The sequence below is a fragment of the Salvelinus fontinalis genome, chromosome 25 (assembly GCF_029448725.1).
Source record: "Salvelinus fontinalis isolate EN_2023a chromosome 25, ASM2944872v1, whole genome shotgun sequence".
NCBI lineage: Eukaryota > Metazoa > Chordata > Actinopteri > Salmoniformes > Salmonidae > Salvelinus > Salvelinus fontinalis.
In genome coordinates, this window is record NC_074689.1 from 14888540 (window position 1) to 14904507 (window position 15968).

Sequence of the window (15968 nt, forward strand, 5' to 3'; positions counted from 1 at the left end):
CACACACACACACACACACACACACACACACACACACACACACACACACACACACACACACACACACACACACACACACACACACACACACACACACACACACACACACACACACACACACACACACACACACACACACACACACACACACACAGGCATTTGAAACAAAACAGGAGTGTATTTGCATCACTGGGTAAGTGGTAAAAAGTGCAAACAGAAGAAAAAAAGCACTAGAAGAAAGCCATGGCTGAATTGTGCTCTAAACATATCTGTAACCATTATGCCATTGTCTAAGTCAGACTCACAGCACAGACGCCATTTTGCAGCTGAGTTGTATTGTGACGGGGAACAGTGAACTCTCTAGCCACAGAAGGGCTATCGTCTTACTACCGTATGTGTGTTCATGACCACAACCAAAGCCCAAGTAAGTGAACTGGGTCGACTTCTTTGTTGATGGCAGTTAGTTACCGTCTGGACTGGAGTGCAGTGGCAGTAGAATAAACACTACTGTCTGGCGTCTGCCCCTGTAGCCTGCTATCCAGCATGCTTTTAAATGATCAAAAACAGCTGTAAAAATCACAGAGTGGGCCTTTAAATGCCTGCATATCTTTAAAAGGTCTGATTTTTATCACGCGACTTAATGTGACACATAATACCAGTTAGAAGGATGTTGAGCTTTCAGTCTTGGTATTTCCCACATAAACATCAACATGGTTTAACTCTGAAATATAAATGTTGTCATTTTTCCTTTTGTGGTCGGATTAGACTAAGGAAATCCCCCTAGAGTTTGGAGAATATATTTAGAGTTTGTTTTATTTGTCCTGGCTGCGGTATACTTGCTGAGTGTCTGGTAAATAAGGTTTAAGTACATGTCTATTGAGAGCACTGTACTGTGTCTGACATGTCAAACCAATCGAGTTGTTTTCTATACGTCAGACATGTGTGAGTTCATCTCTTCTGAGAGAAATGGATTGTGAGCAGAAGTAGTTTAGATTTGGTGAGGATTTACCATTAAGAACACAGCGAGGGGCAAGGGGAGAGCTTACACACATAGCGAAAACATGTCAAATCCCACCTCAAATTTTTCACATAACACACCCTTACTCCACAACTTCATTGGGTATATCATGTATATATAAATATAAACAATGAGTTTCAAGGCATCATTTTTTAATCATATACTGATCAATTTATTAATTCTGTCAGGACATTTTCCATTGTCCCAATCTGTCTTACACGGAGAAGGAAGAAGGATGTCGCATTTGTTTTTGCAAAAAGAAAGAAAGTAGGAAACCATTATCATGAAACAGACACACATTCAAACACTGCTCACCATGAAGCAACGACACAAGTTACTTTTTTAGGATTCGGTGACCAAATCAAATCAAGTTTCCTCTGGCCAACCTAACCTAACTCGCCAATTACCAAGAAATGACCTAAATGCCTGCTTCCTATAGCTCAGGTGAGATATTTTCCATTTGAATCGTGAGGTTCCAATGACTCTTTTGTTTTTATAGTACCAGAAAGGGAACCCGCAGCCATGAAACATAAACAAATAGATGCAAACAAGGTATATTCAAGAGTTTGAGCATCATCATCAAGTCCTTCCGTAAGCTTTGGGCAGAACCACTAGTCAAGCTGCATGCCACATGGTGCGTTCTATTCGCATACAAGGAACCTGCAGGTATGTTCCACCGAACTGGAACTGCAACCTGTTTTCAAGCACTGGAGGAACAAACTGCTGTATCTGTGAATCCGGTTTGTCCATATTGTTTGTTTTCACTTCTTCTGTTTTATTTTCGTAGAGGTTTTCTGAGCAGTCCAAAGTGGATGTAGATGCTTGCATGCACTTGGACACAGGAGAAGACACTGCATTGTCTTGACTGACGTCACTGTCACTCCTATTGGTCCTCGGTCGAGAGACAAGTGCATCATGGGTAGTAGGCGTCTGTGACTTAAGTAGAACTCTCTCAACAAGGCAGTCAAGAAGATTAAACACGGTCTGTCCGTACGTTTACAAAGACCATACAATTCTTTTGGGATGCAAACTTAACCAATACAGAACTACCATTTCAGAGGGGGGAGTGTCGGTTGACAGGACCAAACAATAAGCAAATCTATAATGTAACAGCATTTGAATCTCTTTAATTTATCAGTCTTTCCTATCAAACTGATATATATATATATATCAAGTCAGATACCATAACAATACCATAACACTCAACTTTAGCGGCTTTTTCCAAGAACCTTCATCCTCCCTATTTTGACTAATATCTTAAACTCTATATACAGGCAGAATCTTTCCCCTGTTCTGGTGGTCTGGCAAACCAGCGCTGAGGCATCTGGGTAATAGAACATGGGTTGCGTCCCAAATGGCACCCTACTCCCTAGATATTATATACTACTAGTATCTAGGGAATAGGGTGTCATTTGGCACGCAACCTTGTTTAACCCATGACTATTTATCTTGGATAGCAACCAATATGGCCCCAACAGCTCTTTCAAGAAACAAGTAAACAAATAAACAAACAAAGCAGTATACAAAATAGCAAAAAACAAGAAAATGAAACACAAGAAGAACACAATTGATCTTTAATTAAGGCGATTAAAAATATTGCAAAATATTTTGGCCCCTGTTTTTGAGACAGACTGCCACAACAGTCAAAGTTTCCGCTGCATAAAGGATCAAGAAGAGCAGGGAGAGAAAAAAGAAAAGAAAAAGAAAGTGATAGCAAAAATGATTATGAAAAAAAAGCATCCTCTTTAGAGAGAAACAAGTATTTATTTGGTTTGGGTTGTACTTTTCTTCAGGACTGTTTTTAACAGGACTGTAAAAACGTTCATTTTTTTAAAATAAATTATATTTTGAAGGAAAAAAACAATAAAAAGAGACAGGAGTTGGTAACTGGGTGGTTAACTTCAGCAACAGTTGTTATTGGGGGTCTTTTGTCTTTCTGAGCGCGTGCAGTAGGGGATAAGACCTAAGATACTGTAGATAAGAACTGGCTGTGTTCCTCTGATTGGGCGACAGCCTGATATGACAACAGGAAGATGACTGACGCAGTGCACCATGGGAAGAGTTGAAAGCCACATGAAAGTTCTTCCCCGTTTAAGAGCGGTTGCACCAGGCGCCGTCCTAAAAGGGCAGGGCTAGGAATGGGGGTTGATGGGATACAAAATAACAGTACCCTCTGTTCAATCTCAGGGTGGAGGGGTATCTAAGCAAAGGCCACACCCTCTCCCGCTCCCATTTAAAAAGACGGGGGAGTCTTGGGAGTAGGCCTAAAATTAGATCAGATCATAGTGGAGTCACCGGCGTACTACAACCGCCACCACCTCTGTCTGGATGTCATTTCCGGACCATTGATTCCATTATACTGGAGGGTATAATAAAGTCATATTGGTCCAACTAGCGGACCCCTGTGTGTCACCCAGAGTCATCACACCCACTCCTGCATGGAGCGTTTGCAGTACAGTATGTGTCTGGGCGTTCCCTTCCTCTTAAACTGGAAGACGGTGTAGACCAGGACAAGAAGACAGAGCGCCAGGACACAGGGGATCACGATGGCAATGGCCTTCACTGTGTTGGCCTCGTTTTCCAGCTCAATGACAATGTCGACGTCTTCCGTGGGCGGCCACTCGGGGTCGATGGGGGTCAGGTCGCAGCCCATGAAGTCCTTCAGGATGGAGCGGGGGTAACCAGGTTCAACTCGCAACCTCTGATTGTTGAACTTCCAGTACTCCTTCCCTTTGTAGAAGTAGGTGAAACCTGGAGAGATAAAGTGATGGAGAGAAAGCGACAGAGGGGGATGAGAGAGAGAGAGACAGAGAGAGAGAGAGAAAGATAATACAATTAAGTACAATCTCTTCACAGTCTAAGTCTCCTAATATGGTCTCCACAGGATTCATTTGGATGTCAATCTGAGGTTGGTAAAGAACTTGTTTCCATGTAGTTTGTAATTCTCTCTTTATTCCAGGGGCCCAATATATCCCTGGGGTTTACAGGCCAGTAGAATAAAGCCCTGGCAGTGATAAAGACAAGTGCTTACTCCTCTCTGGAGGACCTGAAACACTGGACCACAAACACACTGTAAACCAGTGACATATCCCCAGCATGACAACCTGGCTAAACTCCCCATCTCTCCTCTCCTCTCCTCTATACATCTCTGCATTATTCATGACTTCTAAGAAAAGAGAGAGGGAAGAATAGATGAGATATGCGCTCTATTTCCAAGTGCACAGAGGAGAGGAGGAGTTCTTTAGAAGGGAAGAGAGAGAGAGAAAGAGAGAGAGAGCGAGAGAGAGTGAGAGTGCGAGAGAAACAGAGAGAATGGGGTTCTAAATCACATGGGCAGCTGAGTTGTTTACGGTTAGCAACCCAGGGAGTGAGAGAGCGCGCGAGCGAGAGAGAGAGCAGTGTCCTGAAAGATTCATCTTGGGAAAGAAGAGAGGGAGAGACTTGGCTTTTAGTTGAGCTCTGACTGGTGTGGGCAAAAGAAGAGTTTAATATCCAAAATCCTATACCCTATACCCCTATATCCAAAACCCATTTTCCATATCCATTTTCAGAAATGTTGGTAAACTAGCTTTTATTGTTTGAAATTATAGACGAGATTGGTGTGTTTTTCTAATCATGGCCCAGTTGTTCAATGACAGACATGTATTTGTTTAAAATCTATCACGTCATGGTTTCATTTCAGAGAGACAAATAATCCCACTATAAGACCGAGCACTGTGTGAAGGTGTGTGTAGGAGCGGATGAGTGTTACAACACACCTCTGTTCAAGCATCCCAGATCCCAGTCACAATGACCCAACCAAACATCTATAAACAGTGGAGTATAGCCTACCCTACTGTCACCTGACCTGATAATGGTTGATGATCAGGGTACATTTTCGAGGTTGTTTTCCCACATCGTCATTACATTTACATTTCAGTCATTTTATCAGACGCTATCCAAAGCGAATCACGATTAGCACATTCATCTTAAGATAGCTGGGTGAGACAACCACATATTGTTGCAGGTCCATTTTCTGGGCATTTTCCATGTGAAAGGACCCATGAGCACCAACGTGAGAAGTTCATAGGAGCATGTCAAATTGGGTGTCAAATGAAAGCTAAGAGCCTATATTTTTGAGAAATTAAGGCATATATACATTTTTCAACCATTTCCCATCTTAAAAATGTGGAAATAAGCAAAGGTTTTGATTTCTGGTCAAACAGATGGAAAAGGGGTCTTAGACACTCTCTCTCTCTATCTCTCTCTCTGCCGCTCTCTCCATGTTCTCTCTCTCCAGTTAATGTCACCTCTACTGGCTCTTACTGACACCTACCATGACACCTATCACCTATCCTCTTTCCATTTATTGTAACAAGCATCCTCACCCACTGAGCACTGACCACACCGGATCTCCATTGACTTTGAAAAGAAGTTGAAATTTGCTCAGTCCGGCCGGACCAAATATGAACCAATCATAGACATCTATGTTTCACAAGTTTAGGCAGCACAGTACAGTACAGTAGAGCACAGTATTTGATTCTTTTTCTTATTTATTTCACCTTTATTTAACCAGGTAGGCCGGTTGAGAACAAGTTCTCATTTACAACTGCGACCTGGCCAAGATAAAGCAAAGCAGTGCGACAAAACAACACAGAGTTACACCTGGGATAAACAAACATACAGTCAATAACACAGTAGAAAAATCTGTATACAGTGTGTGCAAAATGAAGTAAGGAGGTAAGGCAAAAAATAGGCCAATAGTGGCGAAGAAATGACAATTTAGCAATTTACACTGGAGTGATATATGTGCAGATAAGGATATGCAAGTAGAAATACTGGTGTGCAAAAGAGCAGAAAAAGAAAAACAAATATGGGGATGAGGTAGGTAGTTGGTTGGATGGATGGGCTATTTACAGATGGGCTGTGTACACCTGCAGCGATCGCTAAGCTGCTCTGACAGCTGACACTTAAAGTTAGTCAGGGAGATTTAAGTCTCCAACGTCAGTGTTTTTTGCAATTCGTTCCAGTCATTGGCAGCAGAGAACTGGAAGGAAAGGCGGCCAAATGAGGTGTTGGCTTTGGGGATGACCAGGGAAATATACCTGCTGGAGCGCGTGCTACGGGTGGGTGCTGCTATGGTGACCAGTGAGCTGAGAGAAGGCGGAGCTTTACCTAGCAAAGACTTATAGATGACCTGGAGCCAGTGGGTTAGGGAATGAATATGTAGCGAGGACCAGCCAACGAGAGCATACAGGTTGCTGTGGTGGGTAGTATATGGGTCTTTGGTAACAAAACGGATGGCACTGTGATAGACTGCATCTAATTTGCTGAGTAGAGTGTTGGAGGCTCCAGTTGCTGCAGGGGGTGCAGAGCTGTTGGCCGGGGTTGGGGTAGCCAGGTGGAAAGCATGGCCAGCCATAGAGAAATGCTTATTGAAATTCTCGATTATCGTGGATTTATCAGTGGTGACTGCTTCCTAGTCTCAGTGCAGTGGGCAGCTGGGAGGAGGTATTCTTATTCTCCATGGACTTTACAGTGTCCCAAAACTTTTTGGAATTAGTGCTGCAGGATGCAAATTTCGATGTTAGTGCAGTACGTCACAGGGTATTTTTGTGCTGGTCAAAGTCTGGAGTGAACCAAGGGCTATTTCTGTTCTTAGTTCTCCAATCCACTTCACCTAATGTAGGTCAATAACCAAAATACATTTTTCAAACGCGAGGTGTCATGGCATAGCTGACACCCCAGTCTTTATGCAGACATCTGTCACGACTTCCGCCGAAGTCGGCTCCTCTCCTTGTTCGGGTGGCGTTCGGCGGTCGACGTCACCGGCTTTCTAGCCATCGCCGCTCCATTTATCATGTATCCATTTGTTTTGTCTTGTTCCCTGCACACCTGGTTTTCATTCCCCAATCATTTCATATGTATTTATTCCTCTGTTCCCCATCATGTCTTTGTGTAGGATTGTTTGTGTTACGTTTCAGACGTTTACCATGGTACCAGACGTTTACCATGGTACCAGACGTTTACCTGGGTTTCAGACGTTTACCATGGTACCAGACGTTTACCTGGGTTTCAGACGTTTACCATGGTACCAGACGTTTACCTGGGTTTCAGACGTTTACCATGGTACCAGACGTTTACCTGGGTTTCAGACGTTTACCATGGTACCAGACGTTTACCTGGGTTTCAGACGTTTAACATGGTACCAGACGTTTACCTGGGTTTCAGACGTTTACCATGGTACCAGACGTTTACCTGGGTTTCAGACGTTTACCTGGGTTTCAGACGTTTACCATGGTACCAGACGTTTACCTGGGTTTCAGACGTTTACCATGGTACCAGACGTTTACCTGGGTTTCAGACGTTTACCATGGTACCAGACGTTTACCTGGGTTTCAGACGTTTAACATGGTACCAGACGTTTACCTGGGTTTTAGACGTTTACCATGGTACCAGACGTTTACCTGGGTTTCAGACGTTTAACATGGTACCAGACGTTTACCTGGGTTTCAGACGTTTACCATGGTACCAGACGTTTACCTGGGTTTCAGACGTTTACCATGGTACCAGACGTTTACCTGGGTTTCAGACGTTTACCATGGTACCAAACGTTTACCTGGGTTTCAGACGTTTACCATGGTACCAGACGTTTACCATGGTACCAGACGTTTACCTGGGTTTCAGACGTTTACCATGGTACCAGACGTTTACCTGGGTTTCACACATTTTCAGAAGATGGGCAGGGACTCCGCTGTCTGAGCTTCAGGGGGAAGCTGGTTTCACCATTGGGGTGCCAGGACAGAGAAGAGCTTTGACTGAGCTGAGTGGGAGCAGTCTTCCAGTAGGGTTGTGACAGCCAAGAGACCAGAGGTGGCAGAACGGAGTGCTCGGTTTTGGGTGTAGGGTTCGAGCAAAGCCTGAAGGTAGGATGGGGCAGTTCCCCTTGAGAGGGACGGGGACAGATGGCATGAGTGTGCTCCGCCTCCCAACCTGGCCTGTTTTTTCCCATAGAGGCACTGCCAGGTCCGCTCAAATCCCGCCCTGCTGGCCATTACCAACCAATAGGAGCCATTCTCAGGTTTTTTGTACGATCCACTTGTCTAATAAGTCTAGCCCGCAGGCCTGACAAAAAAAATAGAAACCTAATCTTTCCCACCCTCTGTGCAGACCAACTGGCCTCAACCGGATTGGGCAGCAGACTGTGGTATTTTGTTTTCTGCTTCCCTGTCATATTCCAACTGGGTCTTACAATATACTGTCAAAACATGGCTACTAAAATCATAGCTTCTTGTAGCTACAAGGTATTCAAATGTGTAGTTAAGAGGCTGAAGTAAAGACTATGTTTGGTACACATTATGTGAGTGTTATTGTCTAGCAGATGGAAGGAGAGGATTAATAGATAGGGAGACGTAAGTGTCATTATATTACTGTCTAGTAATAATGGTATTATGGGATAGATAGGTGGACATACCATTGGCTTTGTCTACGAAGGCTCCTTGTGGAGAGTCTGGGACACCCTTCCAGACAGTGATGGATTTAGGGTAGCCTGGGTCCATTGTCCTCATGTCCTCATTGTAGCGCCAGTACCTGAACAGACAGCCATGGGGATTAGGGTGTGGGATAATCAGACATCAAAACACACATCTCACAATTTCATAGGCATCCCAGTCCAAATACATTAGAAACACACGCACGCACGCACGCACGCACGCACGCACGCACGCACGCACGCACGCACGCACGCACGCACACACACACACACACACACACACACACACACACACACACACACACACACACACACACACACACACACACACACACACACACACACACACACACACACACACACACACACACCACTCCACCCACACACACAGCTCAGCTCAGTGTACACACCTGTCCCCTTTGAAGAAGTATGTCTTGGCTACGTCCTCCCACCAGACGGCGGTCTCGATGCTCTGGGTTGGCATGCCGTGGCCGAACATAGAGATGTCCTGGGGGTAGCCGGGCTGGAGCATGGTGTCCTTGAATACCCAGAACTGCTTCCCTGGAAGAGACACAGGACAACAGGGCTCAGAGGGACTGCTGGGACATTACACGTCTCAAATGGCACCCTACTTCCTTTATAGTGCACTACTTTTGCCATAGGGCTCTGGTCAAAAGTATTGGACTGTACAAGGAATAGGGTGCCATTTGGGACGCATCCACTCACTCACCAGCACTGAGGGGATTTAACCCAGGGATGACATTTGGTTGGCCAGGAGGGGTTACTAAAACCTGGGGATGACATTTGGTTGGCCAGGCAGGGTAACTATAATCCAGCCTGCCTAACATGAGCCATACCAAATCAGTTTCAGAACCCCAAGGTGTACAGTATCTGAAGCTGTAGTGTTGCTAGACTACTACATCACTGGAGATCATGAATGTTACAGTACAGTGAGGTTGTTAGAGTCATATCACGTTGCACAAGAGTTGCAGCATTTTCAATTTTGGTTATATATAACCACATGATAATATATTAGGTGCAATAGTCACCTTATCATTGAACAGAACATTCTCTCTGGAACAATCAATAACATTAAATGCTGGTTCAGTAGGGAACTACAATATCTAAGCATTAGTCTAATATTTGCATTATTTGGTCTGACTTGACATTTAGGCGGAACAAACATTCAAGATCCACTTGTGGCCAAGTTTCAGCCTCGTATTTGAGTTCATGATGCCGTTGACCTTAACAAGGGCCCCAGGACCAGTGGACGTAAAAAAGCCCCATAGAATCAAAGATCCACCACCGTATTTTAAAGTAGGCATGAAGTTTACTTGTATGCATCCTTATTTTGAGGCCAAACCCACCACTGGTGTACGTGGCCAAAGAGCTCTATTTTCACCTCATCTGGCCATAGCACCCGGTTCCAATCAAAGTGGCAATGGTTTAAGCAAACTCCAGGCATTTACATATGGTGGTTGCTCTAAATAAAGGCTTTTTTTATGGCAACACTTCCAAATAGCCTACTGGCATGGAGTTGGCATCTAATTGTAGATTTGTTAGACTCCCCAAGATAAAACCAAGTTCTGTAATTCTCCAACTGTGGCCCTTGGTCTTTTCTTTGCCTCCCGAACCATCTTCCTCACTGCTAGTGGGGACAAGATACACTTGGGTCTTCTACCAGGCAGGTTTACCACTGTTCAACCTCTTAATTGTTGCCTAATAGTGGTAAGTGGCATATTTGTTTTTTCAGTTGTTGATTTTTTACCTCTCGCAAACCAAGAGGCAGACCAAGAGTCCCAAATGGCACCCAATTCCCTAAAAAGTGCGCTACACTTGACCATGGCGCAGGGATAGGTTGCCATTTGGGGCAATGCGTTAAGAGTCTAGATGCCAGGGCCTGTATTAAAGAAGTGTCTCAAAGAGTGGAGGGGGGAGGAGAGAGTTATGGAGGGAGGTAGAGAGGGATGGAGGATGAGGAGGGAGGTAGAGAGGGATGGAGAGAGCGGAGGGAGGAGGAGGGAGTTGAGGAGGGATGGAGGGATAGGAGGAGGACTGATATGTTTCTGGTAATTAGGTTGTGGCACAGTTTTGACTTGGTGACCCCAGGAAGTGTTTTTTTAATTCACTGGCATAGGTCTGGGGAGGACTGGGAGGAAATTAACTGGTTTTAATGTCTATGGAAGAGAAGGGCAACTGTGATTGTGGTGGGAGGAAGGAAGGGAAGAAGGGAGAGGGAGTGAGGGTGGGATATAGGGATGTGTGAAGGAGGGAGATGTTTTTAGGGGAAGAGGAAGTGGTGGGAAGGTCGCAGGAATATAGCCTAGCTCTCGTGACAGGGCCATGTGACAGGCAATGCCTGTCATTACACCTGTTTTATTATCATGCTCCATACATAGCAGGCGCATGGTTACCATGGTTACTCCAGCCCTGCCAAGCCCCTCCCCCTGGCACAGGCACTAAGGACGTCTGAGTAAACTTGGTCAGGGGGCATTGGGTGTGTGTGTGTGTGTGTGTGTGTGTGTTAAGACGGGTGTGAAGGATATTGGACATAAGGGGCTTCTCAGAACTCACCAGGGTGAGATATTTGGGGAGTAAATAATGATTCAGACTAGACTGACTACATCTTTTAACTTTAACTGTCAGTATTTAATGTTAGCTCAGATGTTCCTCCCGCAGTGAACACTGCTAATCTCTTGCTATCTCCTAACAATGTCTAAACAGTGTTGTACAGTGTTGTACAGGGGATGGTGATCATTGAGTCTGGGCAAGGTGCCAAGAACAACAGGCTCCTTCCTCCTCCACATGGACCACACAGAGTGTATTGTACACACACATGTATATGTGTGTAGATCACACACACACATTACGTAAACACCCACATACACACACACACATTACGTAAAGACCCACCCACACACACACAGGGTCCCATGGCCCCTCAACTCTACCCTAAGCCCTGATTGACTTCAATTGTTCAACTTTTTCTTCTGTATGGGACTCAGACCAGTAATTGAAAACAGATCAAACACACACACACACACACACACACACACACACACACACACACACACACACACACACACACACACACACACACACACACACACACACACACACACACACACACACACACACACACACACACACACACACACACACACACACACTTTCGCTACACTCTTTAACATAGTGACCACACAAAACATTACAAAACACAGGGCATGCATTGTAGGCTAGCTTTCTCTGTATAAAAAATGAAATATAATCAAGGCCAAGCTAAATAAATCATTGATTGGCTCTAGCAGTGTACGTAGCTAAATTGTCTCTCTCTACCCCGAGTGGTAGATCGTATAGATGCATAATTCTCTTAGAACCAAGCATTGATATACCCATTGTGTGTGTGTGTGTGTGTGTGTGTGTGTGTGTGTGTGTGTGTGTGTGTGTGTGTGTGTGTGTGTGTGTGTGTGTGTGTGTGTCTGTGTGTGTGTGTGTGTGTGTGTGTGTGTGTGTGTGTGTGTGTGTGTGTGTGTGTGTCTGTGTGTGTGTGTGTGTGTGTGTGTGTGTGTGTGTGTGTGTGTGTGTGTGTGTGTGTGTCTGTGTGTGTGTGTGTGTGTGTGTGTGTGTGTCTGTGTGTGTGTGTCTGTGTGTGTGTGTGTGTGTGTGTGTGTGTGTGTGTGTGTGTGTTTCTGTCGGGCTAATCAGAAAGACCATGGATGCAGTGCTACCGAATTAACGGGTTGATGCAGTTATTCTGGTAGCTCTTCTACATTTAGTCTAAGTCCCAAAAGGAACCCTATTCCCTTTATAGTGGACTACACTTCACAAAAACCCATAGAGCTCTGTTCAAAAGTAGTGCAGTATATAGGGAATAGGGTGGCAATTGGGACGCAACCTTATAGTCAGTGCACTTTGATACTATAACTTTCTATCTTATCGCATTGCTCCCATTTAAAGGTCAGCAGGGTATGAGTGGACATTATTGAGTCAATGACTTTCTTTATGAGCAGATTTCACCAAACATATACACCCCTAGTCCTAAAGGCAGACAGCTAAGAAACAAGGTTGTTATGAGCGATGCATATTTATTCAAATAAGGGTCTAATTTACATGCCGGTTCAGCGTTTGTATAACACAGCTTTAAAAACAGGGAGTCCGAGTCACAAATGGCACCCTTTTCTCTAAATTAGGACTCCCGAGTGGCGCAGTGGTCTAAGGCACTGGCTCTCAGTGCAAGAGATGGCACTACAGTCCCTGGTTTGATTCCAGGCTGTATCACATCTGGCCGTGATTGGGAGTCCCATAGGGCGGCGCACAATTAGCCCAGCTGGGGTAGGCCGTCATTGTAAATAAGAATGTATTCTTTACTGACTTGCCTAGTTAAATAAAGGTTAAATATAAAAATTCTAAATATACACTGCTCAAAAAAATAAAGGGAACACTTAAACAACACAATGTAACTCCAAGTCAATCACACTTCTGTGAAATCAAACTGTCCACTTAGGAAGCAACACTGATTGACAATAAATTTCACATGCTGTTGTGCAAATGGAATAGACAAAAGGTGGAAATTATAGGCAATTAGCAAGACACCCCCAAAAAAGGAGTGATTCTGCAGGTGGTGACCACAGACCACTTCTCAGTTCCTATGCTTCCTGGCTGATGTTTTCGTCACTTTTGAATGCTGGCGGTTCTCTCACTCTAGTGGTAGCATGAGACGGAGTCTACAACCCACACAAGTGGCTCAGGTAGTGCAGTTCATCCAGGATGGCACATCAATGCGAACTGTGGCAAAAAGGTTTGCTGTGTCTGTCAGCATAGTGTCCAGAGCATGCAGGCGCTACCAGGAGACAGGCCAGTACATCAGGAGATGTGGAGGAGGCCGTAGGAGGGCAACAACCCAGCAGCAGGACCGCTACCTCCGCCTTTGTGCAAGGAGGTGCACTGCCAGAGCCCTGCAAAATGACCTCAAACTGTCCACAGCTAGCCTGACTGCCATTAGGTACCGAGATGAGATCCTCAGAGCCCTTGTGAGACCATATGCTGACACATGCACATTTGTGGCCTGCTGGAGGTCATTTTGCAGGGCTCTGGCAGTGCTACTCCTTGAATAAAGGCGGAAGTAGCGGTCCTGCTGCTGAGTTGTTGCCCTCCTACGGCCTCCTCCACGTCTCCTGATGTACTGGCCTGTCTCCTGGTAGCGCCTCCATGCTCTGGACACTACGCTGACAGACACAGCAAACCTTCTTGCCACAGCTCGCATTGATGTGCCATCCTGGATGAGCTGCACTACCTGAGCCACTTGTGTGGGTTGTAGACTCCGTCTCATGCTACCACTAGAGTGAGAGCACCGCCAGCATTCAAAAGTGACCAAAACATCAGCCAGGAAGCATAGGAACTGAGAAGTGGTCTGTGGTCACCACCTGCAGAATCACTCCTTTATTGGGGGTGTCTTGCTAATTGCCTATAATTTCCACCTTTTGTCTATTCCATTTGCACAACAGCATGTGAAATTTATTGTCAATCAGTGTTGCTTCCTAAGTGGACAGTTTGATTTCACAGAAGTGTGATTGACTTGGAGTTACATTGTGTTGTTTAAGTGTTCCCTTTATTTTTTTGAGCAGTGTATATTCCCTGGTCAAAAGTAATGTCCTAAATAGGAAATGAGGTGCCATTTGAGTCTGCATGAGTCTGTTGCAAACAACGTCAGAACGTCTTTATAAGCTTTGCCTTATAAGGCATTCAAAGTCAATTAATAAACATTCATGAATGCTTATCTCCACAGACACCTTCATGAATATGCGTTGCCTACATTGTTACCTATAGAGTCACTTTCTTCTGTTTGAAAGCTCACCGGTTTTTTTTTTTTACAGGACATAGTAATAAACCCTCTTATTTCATGGAAATCTCAAAGCTACAACCAGAAAAGAAAAAAAAAGAAAAAAGGGATTTCAGGAGCTCTCGGGGACACAGGGGACAACTAGTCTGTTTTTCGAGGAACTGTGAAAAATAGAAATGTGTTTGCGAGCCATCTGTGATTTGTAGTTATTATCAAGACAGACCCAGATTTACACCCGTCTCCTCTCTTCCCCACATCCCTCCCTTCCTCTCTCATGGGAGTATACAAGTCTGTTTGTTTGTTTATTTGCTGTCTCTTTCAGTAAATGTATATATTGAGACATCCCCTTCTTCTGCTATAGGTTTATATGATGTAAACACGTTCAGAGAAGAGACTAATCTGTGCTGCAGTGGGGCTAGTGAGGTCATACATTCAAATAGACTGATTATGGAAGAGACAATGCATGAAAGCACACGCACACACACATTTTCAAAGGACAAACTGCTTTTGACTGTCTGAGATTAAGAGGCAAATTGCCTGGGTTACAGTAAGTACAGGGTCTATAGTCACGTAGTCTAGAGAGATAAGCCTCTGGTTAATCCTTCTACTACAGCAACGTCACTCCACGCACACACGTACGCATACACATGCACATAACCAAGAATAAGGAGCAAGACCCATCCTACTGTATCCTACTAAAAATGCTTTTTGGTCCAGGATTTATCTGATTATGCAGATCAGGGATGGGCAACATTGGTCGGGGGAAAAGAGAAAAATGTGTAGTTTTACAGCTAATTTCCTGCAATTCTTCACATGTTGCTATACTGTAGGTTGGAGGCAAATACGTGCAGCTTTTAATATGATACCTGATGATCAATGGTCCACACCCTGGTCAGTAATTCGACCATGCTTACTACAAGTTTAGATAGCTGGCCGCTAGACTAACTTACCAAACCCCCCAAAATTAGCTGACATGGCCTAATTGAGTAACTTAGTTTGTTAGTAACTAACAAATTTCGAAATTGCACTTTGTGTACTATTATTCTAACTCTTAACAGTAAGTAAGAATGAGGCCCCCCCAAAAAAACTACAAAAGGGGGGCCATGCGACCCGCGGGCCGCCAGTTACCCATCCCTGATATAGATCATGTATAATACATCTGTGGGCATCCTTACCTTTGAAGAAGACAAATTTCCCCTCGCTGTTCTCGTAGACAGCGTCTATCTTGGGGGGAAGTCCTCTCCAGAAGACATTGATGAGCATGGGGTACCCCGGCATCACTGCGTTGTCCCGTACCCTCCAAAACCAGTGATCCTGAGAGGAGAGAAGAGGAGAAAAGGGAGGGAGAGAGAGGAGAGGAGAGAGAAAGGGTCATTAACACACTGGCATACCAACATTTCAACACAAGCTAAAATGTGTTGTTGGAAATCAAAACCCAGTTAGTTAGTTTAACAGCTGTGAAGCTTAATGACCGAGAGATGATTCCATTACTCTGCATCAACATCCATTAGGCTTATTAGTATGTAACCTGTACTGTAAACATGCTAAACTATTCAGGTCAAATGGCTCAGTTTTTTTAAGAAACTTGAGGAAAAATAAAACAATCTAAAGGAAAAATGCACATAGCCAAGTTTAAGGTG

At 44.5% G+C, this 15968-nt stretch overlaps 1 protein-coding gene across 4 annotated transcripts in view; it reads right to left on the reverse strand.

Annotated features, from left to right (window-relative positions):
- Window positions 1-1163: 1163 nt before the first annotated feature.
- Window positions 1164-15968, reverse strand: part of LOC129822870 (matrix metalloproteinase-16-like) — an 80680-nt gene continuing 65875 nt past the window's right edge. For all 4 annotated transcript variants that reach the window (XM_055881349.1, XM_055881351.1, XM_055881350.1 and 1 more), the window contains 4 exons: window positions 15504-15642; window positions 8900-9050; window positions 8472-8587; window positions 1164-3769 (listed from right to left, as the gene is read on the reverse strand). In XM_055881349.1, the coding sequence (XP_055737324.1) occupies window positions 3441-3769; window positions 8472-8587; window positions 8900-9050; window positions 15504-15642 (735 nt within the window). In that variant the 3' untranslated portion in view covers window positions 1164-3440. The remainder of the gene's footprint in view (window positions 3770-8471; window positions 8588-8899; window positions 9051-15503; window positions 15643-15968) is intronic.